This window comes from Eucalyptus grandis, chromosome 10 (assembly GCF_016545825.1).
Source record: "Eucalyptus grandis isolate ANBG69807.140 chromosome 10, ASM1654582v1, whole genome shotgun sequence".
Classification (NCBI taxonomy): Eukaryota; Viridiplantae; Streptophyta; class Magnoliopsida; order Myrtales; family Myrtaceae; genus Eucalyptus; species Eucalyptus grandis.
In genome coordinates, this window is record NC_052621.1 from 34,138,313 (window position 1) to 34,147,555 (window position 9,243).

Below are 9,243 nucleotides of genomic sequence, written 5' to 3' on the forward strand. Positions count from 1 at the left end.
ATTTTGATAGATATTCGGGCCAATGAAAATTGTGCTCTGTTATACTCAAATCAAGGCTCGCAGGTTGACCGAGCAGGTCCCTCGATCTCAATCTCAGGGACTCGAGCCTGGCCAGGTTCGGAATGCATTTGGTCACCGCCTCCACAGCTCCGGGACGGCACATCACCGCCAGCTTCTTCAGGCTGCGCAACTTCTCCAACACACGTATCATGGGGCTGTCATGAGTTTTTATGGACAGACCCCATAGCGTCTCAAGTTTAGTAGATGAGATAGGGCGTCGAATGGACTCATCGAACGATGCTTCACTCAGGTACATATGTTGGAGGTTCTTTGCTTTCCAAATGGCGCTCGTCACTTTGGTTATGTTTTTTTTTTTTGGTAAAGGAAAGTCACTTTGGTTATGTTGGTGTGCTTCAGATCTAATGTTTCCAGGAGCAACAGATTCCCGACTGATTCCGGAATCGAATCCAGAGCCGTCCATCTCAATCCCAAATACCTTAGGTTCGACAGTGTATTCCCAAATTCGTTGGGAAGCACAGGCTTGTAAACACCCTCGAGATCAATTACCCTCAGCAGGTCTGGGCGTCCGTCTAGAAGTGGTGATTTAGGAAGATCTTCGATTTCTCTCGCTTGCGTCCCTAGCTTACGGGTGTTAAACGATGCAAAAGACTTAAGGAATTGGGCTTTATAACCATAATGTCCTGTCGCTGTGTTTTGCGATTGCTTGTGTTGATTCTGGACGCTCTGCTCGGCGTCGGGTTCCATACCCCTTGATTCTTTACATGGGACGGAGCCACAGCTGTGCTGGCTCTGAAGAAGTCTGGATTCTTTAGCTTCCGGACAGAAAAATTCATGAAGAAAAGCAGGCATGTGACGTGACGGGGCCCTCTGCCCGGCATCGGGGTCCCTGCCCCTTGATTCTTCCTTTGAGACAGAGCCGGAGCTGTACTGGATCTGAAGGAGTCTGGATTCTTTTGCTTTCCGAGAGAAAAATTCATGAAGAAAAGCAGGCATGCGACATGATCGGGCACTTCCGTCCAATCTCCGCTGTACCCCGTGAACAAAGTTCCTGCTCTCTAATTCGAGAAAACAGTCCTCCGCCGACCGCATCTGGACCGAACCGTCAGCCACCTCTGCCAACAACCCCTCAGCAGCCCATTGCCGGAAAAGCCTCCTTGTGGGGACCTCGGACTCCTTAGGAAAGAGTGCCATACAGAGAACACATAGCTTCATCATGTAAGGCAATGCATCGAAGCTCAAGCACGTGACATCATCGAGGGTGGGACATTCTCCGAGCCGGTGGACGAGGGCCTCCCAATTGCTCTCTTCCACAGCTGACAAAAGTCCTCCTAGCAGTGAGATTGCTGGGGGAGAACGATTGCGCTTGCTCAAAATTCTCTGCTCGGGGGTCGTCATCTCCAATTCCGTATCGTCATCTCCCGTGATGCTTACCCGCAGCAATTTCTTGCACTCTTCATCGGTCATGTTAGTGGGTAATTGGAGATCAAGCGTCCAAGGGTCTGCAAACTTTTGCATTTCTGCATTCGGAGTAATGAAAATGACTCTGCTTCCATTCATCGAGTCCACGAATGGGACCAAGAGCTTGTTAATGAGACTGGCCTGGTCCAAATCATCCACAACTATCAAGTACCTAAGGTCCATCAACAATTTATGAAGCATCTCGAACAGCTGCTCCTCTTGCTTGAGCTCCAAGCCTTTCGCCTGATCTCGGAGTGGTGTCTGTTTCAGTGTGTCCACAAGAAGGTTCTTCATCTTCATCTGGTCAGATTCCACCCCAAGGTCAGTGACACGGACCCAAGCGCGACAGTCAAAGCGATGCTTGATTTCTGGCTTGCTGAAGACACTCCTCACCAATGCGGTCTTGCCACAGGCGTGTTCTCCAACCACCGAGATTACCCGAAGGATGGAGTCGTCATCATTGATCAACCAGTCGAGAAGACGTTTTACGTACTCGTCACGGCCAACGATATCGAACTCGAACCTCCGCCTCGTATTTTCTCGGTTCCTCTTGTTCGATGATGGAGATAATGCCCTTTTATTGTCCGGCACGCCTTCTTTAGCAGGAGGCCGGGATGATGTGAACTCGCTGAATAAGGATCCGACTTTCGTCATGAAATCCTGGGCCATCTTTTTCCTGGCACTTCCTCGGTTCATTACTGAGAAGAATCGAACTAAATCGAGAACCTTGGTGAATCGACCCTTTTGCGATTTCGACATCTGATGTCGGAACAATCTGACAAGAAATTTTTCTGCAATCTGCTCAGCTTTACGAGCCCAAAGCAGAAGCTGTTCCTCACCTCCCCGAGTTTCATGGTCGTGGTCATCGTGGAGCTCGGCATTTTTGGGGGTGTTCAGGATCTCTTGGAGATTGGCTATGGAGTCAGAGATTTGAAGTGTTAATTTTTTAGAGATGATGATGTCTTCGGACTTGGAGAGAAGATCACGAAGTCCGAGTATCGCCGGTGAAACGGCCATCTCGGAGGCAGCCATGGGTCTCAACAGAGAAGATGCTGACAGTGAGGGACAAGTTACTAGACTAGAAAGGATGAGTGTCCTCTTTTTATTATTATTATTATTATTATTATTATTATTATTATTATTATTATTATTATTATTATTATTATTATTTGTGTCTCAAACTGTGATATTGAGAATAAGCAATTAGAACATATGTGGTCTAACACCTTTATAAGCATTAGAATAGAAGCGAAAAGGAACAAAATTACCAATTTACTTTTGGAAAGCGAAATTACCTAGGACTTTCATATTCATTTTTCGATGTGCTTGATTTCTTTAAAATTTGCTGAAAATCATGAATAAAAGATGTGCCGATCTACGTGTCGATATGAGAACCTTTTTAAGTATTAAGCATTTCGCATTAGACAACGATTAAAGTGCGTTTTCCATAAAATTTGAAAAAAAAATGTGAAATGGAAAATTAAGAGCGATTTCAATGAACTTAATGTCTTTATGCATTTAGGCAAAATAATTGATGGCCAAATTATTGTATTATTGTAATCGAGTTGAAGACACGAAAGCTTGGTTAAAGCCATCGAATGGGTGACACGTTGATGAATTCAGTTATATAATTATCTTTAACTAAATGTATCTGTAAGCCTAATTCCCTAAAAAATTCCAACTAGGTCTAGTCCCAATTCTGCCCCAATTTTTTTTTTTTGTCTCGGAAAATATTCCATAGTTTAGTCTAGTTCCAAATTTGTCCCAAACTTTTTTTCTCTAAGAAAAAACCCTAAACTTTAGGTACAATCCCAAATTTATCCCAAACTTTTTTTTATCGAAAAAAATTATCAATTTTCACTCTAGTCTTAAATTTGCTCTCGTTGGCCCTCTTTAGTCGTCCCTAACTTTTATCTCTTAGAACAGTTTTATTTTGAAGATAATTTTCCACATTACCTTGTTGATGTGGATTTGTTATCGATGTGGAAATGCCACGACAAGTTGGTGGACTAGATCTTGGGGTAGATTTGAAAATAAATTAAAAGTTGGTGATTTTTAGTCAAAATAAAATTCGGAGTAGATTTGGGACTAAAATAAACTTTAGGGTTTTTTTCTAAGACGAAAAAAAGTTCGGTGTAAATTTAGGATTAGACTTAAAGTTTAGGGTATTTTCTAAGAAAAAATAGTTCATGATAAAATTTGGACTAGATCTAAAGTTTGGGGTTTTTAAGGAATTAGGCCTAGATCTATATATCATATATAGTGAAATTATTATAACAGCGGACTTTATAGTAATTCTAAATAATACTACAATTATTGAAGGCCCCATCCATCCACCAACGCCAACCTGTCTGTCCCTGTTGACTACGTCGTGTTCAACGGACGCGACAGGAGCGGGACATGGAAAATGACGATTCTCACGGGAAAAACGAGGGTCTCGAAAAAAATTAGTATCTGTCGGCTAATTTCAAACACTTACACGATCTCCAGTTCTTTATGGTTTAGTCAAATACCAATTGTACGTGTCGGAATAATTCACACTAAGGTAAAACTAAATGCTACCCTGCCAAACTAACCATGTCTTATGCATGGGAAGGGACACGTGTGATACGGGGATTCTCACGAAGTATATAATGCTTGTATATACAATGGTAAAAAAGAGGAATTTGAAGCCTTTTATCTTACCGCCTTTCCAATTTTCGATTAAATCGTTTGACTCTCAATTTATTTAATCAAATTTTTGAACTTGCATAATTAATTTAATCAAGTCTCTCGAGCCCAAATCCAACTCCAAATCCAAATCGGGTTAATTGGCACTCACTTGTCCGTTGGAGTCGACAAAGTTTTTGACGTGGAAGGCTCGAGGGTCGCGTTTGTTTCGAAGAATCTTATTGCTCGAGGTTTGGTTGCGGCCTTCATCTTGGGGGGTTTTTAAGACCGGAGTGGCAAGGAATTTTTCCTCTTGAAGTCAGAGGGACTTGATTAATGGAGTGACGCACGAGTACAAGGAGTTGATCGGAAAAAATGCGCAGGATCGGTGATGCAAAGATGGATTTCTACGTTGTAGAATTCGAGGTACTACAGACGCAACGACATAAGATTTGAGTAGTAGTTATGCGTAATTCAAAAACGAGGAACAGCAACTAACTTCATCTTGAAAGATTAGATCATTTATCCACCGGTAGCTTGCTTCAATCTATTTTGATCTAGTAGAATTCTAGTAGTTCATCGCCATCTCAGCCTTCCAGTTTGCCCAAACGGTGCAAGCTGAAAAGAAATCAGATTTCCTTGATCGGCAAAACTTAAGAACTCAGCATGATTCGAGTAAAAAATTATTTCAGACTGGGGAATATATATTGTTTGCCATTGGATACGAGTTCGGAGAAGTATCATCACGACAGTGCATCGGCATACGTAGAGAGGAGATTAATACAAACACTTGAGCAGCAATTCACGCATTATGTTGGCTGCTTATTCTCTGTTGTAGGCGTGAAAACAACGCCTTTGACGCGGAGGCCGGACTTCCAATGCCCATCAGTTTGTGTGAGGGAAAAGCTTATCTCGCCAACGGTTTTGGGGGTCGTCTCGAACTTGCCGATGCTAATTGGAATCCACAGTTCCTTTTCCAATCTGTCCAATCTTTCCATGCGTCCCTGCTTGTTTCCATCCGGTAATTCGAGACTGAGGTTCACCGGAATTTCCCATCCGTGGTTTCTACTGCTCATCTTCACAACAATCGTGACTTCGTACATCGTCCTCGGAGAGAGCACGATCGTTTTGCATTTCCCTTTGATTTCCAGCCACCAAACGCCTCTTAGCACGGCAATGGGCAGATTTACGTTGCCCGAATAGCTGACTCAGAAAGATTCAAGAAGCAAAGGGTTGGTTTACTAGCTGTGATGATGGTTAGCAATGATCTCATTTTCATGTAAGCAATTCAAAGTTTCTGCGGCAGAAATTACTGCTTTAGTTTTGCCAAATGAGCAACTTGCAGCTGAAAAAGGTGCATAATCAGCGGCATCTTTTTAGCAGCATCGCACAATATGCAACGCCAAAATAAATTTAGTAATATGCCAACACATAGGTACTCATTTAGTGGCAACAGAACGTTTCTGGCCGCCTACGAGTCATATTTGTTGAGGCGAATTCATAAGTTTTACCCAGACCAGCCTAGATTCTGGAACATCACCTGAAAATTCGACTTAAAAAGTAATTGTTTAGCATAGAAGAAGCAACCATACCATGATTCCTCCTCTTCTGGCTTTGTCCAGTATTGGCTATCGTTTCCCCAAGTGATCGATAAGGCCGAAGCCAGAACCATCAAGCAGTTCCTGTTGAGCTTCCTGTCCACCCAATACTTGTGTATGTATGGCTGTGCCTGTAAGCACAAAGCACTGATCATTGAGTGAGACATTAACAAAATCAGAACAAAACTCCGCTCGGCTCTCGTCCAATCAGGAGCTGCCGAGCTCCCATCCGGTCCGTGATGACCTCTTCATAGCTGAACTTATCATCTGCAAGTGGTCTTGATTTGCAGACTTCTCCTGCATATCATGCAGCTTTAATTTCATGGCGGGCATCACAACCCGAGCCATATGTTTCCTCAATTAATCAATTATCTATCTGAGCAAACATGTTCTTTTTGGTCCTTCGGAACTTGCCTGATCCTTCTGGCCCTGCTTCTCGTCGTCCTTCAAGAGCACTCCTTCATAGACTCGACGGGTCACCTCATTCACGTCGAGGGAGGCGATTTCGTCGCCGATGGCCCTTCTCAACATAGCCAAGGAAATGACAGGAGGAGGCTTTCTTGTTTGAGTTGTGCCGTTTCGGGCGTCTTTTTCATCTGTTGATGGCGACGAATCCGATGCATCTGCTGCAGAAATCTCTGCCATCTTCTTCCAGATATTCTCGTACCTACCATACATGTACACCCGAAAAAAAAAAAATGATAATAATCAAAGGTGTGAGTTGCTCTATAACGTTAGACTAAATGAAACGTTGTTTATTAGTCCAGAAATCATGATTCTACCGAGAACGTCTGGTTGCTTGCAGCTTCTGCTATAGCGGAAGAACCAGAGACGAAGATATGATGGTGGGTTCTGATTTTACTGGCTTTTATAGTGAAGTGGAGAGAAAGGGACCCAAATAATAATAATAACAAAATGTAAAAAGTAGTAATAATGATGATGATGATGTCACACTAAAAGAATTTTTTTCTTTTTTTTTTTGGGTCGCAACACTAGGGATGAGTTACCGTCATTATTGGGCTTGAGCCCTAATCGGTCCTGCCAGCTCGCTTATCAAAGGCTTGTGAAGAGCAAAGCCTTCTTTACTTTCGGACTGGACTTTCTTTTACACACTTGTTAAAAAAATGGCCTGTTTACTAAAAGAAATCAAGTATGTGAAAAAGTGCCAATTCATTCCGATTTCGAATTAATCATGTCACATGGTGCTGAGATTAGGCTATTCTCATTAGGTTTAATGATGCAAATGGTTTCACAAACTTAAGGTTGTGAAAAAGTGTCAATTCATTTGGATTTCTGATCCTGAAAAAGTCCATTCGATAAGGTTCATTGAAGTTCTCATACATGATCTTGATGTTCTTGCATAAGCTGCCGGCTTTATTAAGTTCCGAGGGCCCTCTCACCTTACAAAGTCATAGGCGTCCATTCTCAAGAAATTTGGCAAAGATAAAAGTTTTTTCCAAGCTCAATAACTATGGAATTTCCAGCTTGGTACATTAAGGTGCAAAAAACATATGCTTGTTTTATTGAATGCACTAGGCAAGCATTGAAACAGATTAATAATGATCCATTTATAAGGAGCATTTTTCGATCCAAGTCGACATGTTATGATACACATCACATGTTAAAACAAAACTGGTGCTAAACTATGTTGCCTTATACCGACAAGCCAAGCATGCATTTTTTGTTTAAAAAAAAAATAATAGTAAAAGAACAAAAAAAAAAAAAATAAAAAGAAAGAAAAGGGGGGGGGGAGAGAGAGAGAGAGAGAGAGAGAGTTTAATTCGGCCATTTATGCAAGGACCCGGACTGAGTTCGATTATAGCCCCGGCTGAACCATCAACACTATCAGAAGCCAAACCCATCAAAGCAAGCCCGTGAGCCCGGCTCAGCCCGATTCAATTTCCATGAGACCATGGAAGCGGAGCTGCACGAAGATCACCCAGGCTGAAATTCCCTCATTTAATTGTGCTTCTGCAAAAATCGACTACAGTTGAAGCTGTTTTTGATTGTTAGAACTCGTATTATTGCTGATGTGATGATCTGAAATGAATAACTGCTTTCATTTTGCAGAAAAGCTACTTGGCCAGATGCGGCCGGCGTTTTCTTCATTTGTCGACGATGACAAACCGGGCGCATTTCCTGCTGCAGAAATCTCCACCATCTTCTTCCAACTATACTCGTACCTACCATGCATGTACACAACAACCAAAAAAAAAAAAGGATCAAAAGGTTTGAGTTGGGCTAGCATTCTACTGAATGAAAGGTTGAGTTATTGGTCCAGACAATCGAACTCTACCGAAGAAGACATCTTGGTTGCTTGTAGCTCCCGCTATGGCAGAAGCAATAGAGACGAAGACATGATGGTGGGTTCTGATTTTACAGATTTTCCATAGTAAAAAAGAAAAAAGATAAAGTAAAGATAAAGCGACCTTTTGGGAATGACTAATCCCCGAAAAACCGGATTTGACACTAAATCGAACCCCTAAATCAATGCGGAAGATGAGCCCGGGAAAAACAACACGTATCACCGATCCTAAAGCACACCACGGATTCGAGCGTACATTTTAGCCATAGATTAAACACCGACGCCATTAGAGGAAGAGAAACTTGGTCCTGTTCGATCCGGTGAAGCAAATTGGCCTTCGCGCTTCACTGTTTTGCTTTTGGAGAAAACGACAGAGAGGGAGAGTACGTACGTCCTTTTTCTTTTAAAAACAAAACGTTATAATTTTATCTCTTTCTCCTCCCTTTTATACCTCTCTCCTTCCACGGGCCCTATTCCCGTGGGCCGAGCTTTCTTGGCCCAACTTGGGCGGACGGGCCTTAGCCCAATACTAATAAAGCCTTCATCTTCCACTCGCACATGGTGGGTCGAACAGGATTTTCTTTTCCTCTTTTCAACATTCATACCGGTGAATAATCTGTGCGACCAGCATACTTTGAGAACTCGTTGCTATACATCTGTTAGGAATATATAGCAGCTTATAATGGGCGTCACACTCTGAGTAGATTTAGTATGCAGTACCCTAGATCGATCGATCACATGTTATATCTCTCTTGATCTCTTTTAAACATGATATGTATATTGTATTCACAATTATAATTATCACAAAGACAATCATAATTGGTCGACCAGTGAATACAAAACTACAATGTGATTCCTCAAAAACGATCTTCCTCTTTCCTTCAAACTCTCAATTTCAGTTCAGCTTGCTTTTCTAGAATTGTCCCATTAGATCGAATCAACTCATGACCATTGGCAACATCCTAAGATAGCAAACACTAAATAGAAACCTTGAGAATAAGTAAAAGTCATGAGGGCACTAAAATTGAGGAACTCTTTTCCTCAAGAGTCTCACACGTCATAAAAGTTGAGATTAAACTTTTTGCCACTCTTATTGGTCGTCTTATGCATACGTAGCATGAAATACGTATTACGGTATTAACTCCTTTCCCATAGAGCGTATGTCTACACCTTTCAATACCGTACAGATGATAGTTCAGATATACCCAATAT

The 9,243-nt window shown here is 42.0% G+C and overlaps 2 protein-coding genes across 3 annotated transcripts; both read right to left on the reverse strand.

Annotated features, from left to right (window-relative positions):
• Positions 1 to 50: 50 nt before the first annotated feature.
• Positions 51 to 1,779, reverse strand: LOC120288848 (putative disease resistance protein At1g59780). Its single transcript, XM_039303020.1, has 2 exons — positions 394 to 1,779; positions 51 to 215 (listed from the first exon to the last, which is right to left on the reverse strand). Exons 1-2 carry the CDS (start codon positions 1,777 to 1,779, stop codon positions 51 to 53), a joined length of 1,551 nt encoding a protein of 516 aa, XP_039158954.1.
• Positions 1,780 to 4,804: 3,025 nt separating this feature from the next.
• On the reverse strand, positions 4,805 to 6,555 carry LOC104424111 (uncharacterized protein PHLOEM PROTEIN 2-LIKE A4). 2 transcript variants are annotated; one of them, XM_039303991.1, is made up of 4 exons: positions 6,509 to 6,555; positions 6,141 to 6,393; positions 5,721 to 5,857; positions 4,805 to 5,331 (listed from the first exon to the last, which is right to left on the reverse strand). In XM_039303991.1, the coding sequence occupies exons 2-4, from the start codon at positions 6,369 to 6,371 to the stop codon at positions 4,938 to 4,940; spliced, it is 762 nt and encodes a 253-aa protein (XP_039159925.1). In that variant the 5' UTR covers positions 6,372 to 6,393; positions 6,509 to 6,555; the 3' UTR covers positions 4,805 to 4,937. The 2 variants fall into 2 exon arrangements, with proteins under 2 accessions (XP_039159925.1, XP_039159924.1); XM_039303990.1 differs by lacking the exon at positions 6,509 to 6,555 and having other exon boundaries at positions 6,141 to 6,480.
• Between the last annotated feature and the right edge of the window lie 2,688 nt (positions 6,556 to 9,243).

Bases quoted from the DNA above. Each gene is read 5' to 3' on its own strand.
- LOC120288848 (XM_039303020.1), bottom strand. From the start codon at position 1,779: ATGAAGATGAAGAACCTTCTTGTGGACACACTGAAACAGACACCACTC. The intron at 216-393 runs GTGACTTTCCTT...AACTCATGACAG, and splicing joins AGCACACCAACATAACCAAA to CCCCATGATACGTGTGTTGG.
- LOC104424111 (XM_039303990.1), bottom strand. From the start codon at position 6,404: ATGTATGGTAGGTACGAGAATATCTGGAAGAAGATGGCAGAGATTTCT. The intron at 5,858-6,140 runs GCAAGTTCCGAA...TTGTGCTTACAG, and splicing joins AGCAGGGCCAGAAGGATCAG to GCACAGCCATACATACACAA. The intron at 5,332-5,720 runs GTATGGTTGCTT...TTTCTGAGTCAG, and splicing joins CCAGAAGAGGAGGAATCATG to CTATTCGGGCAACGTAAATC.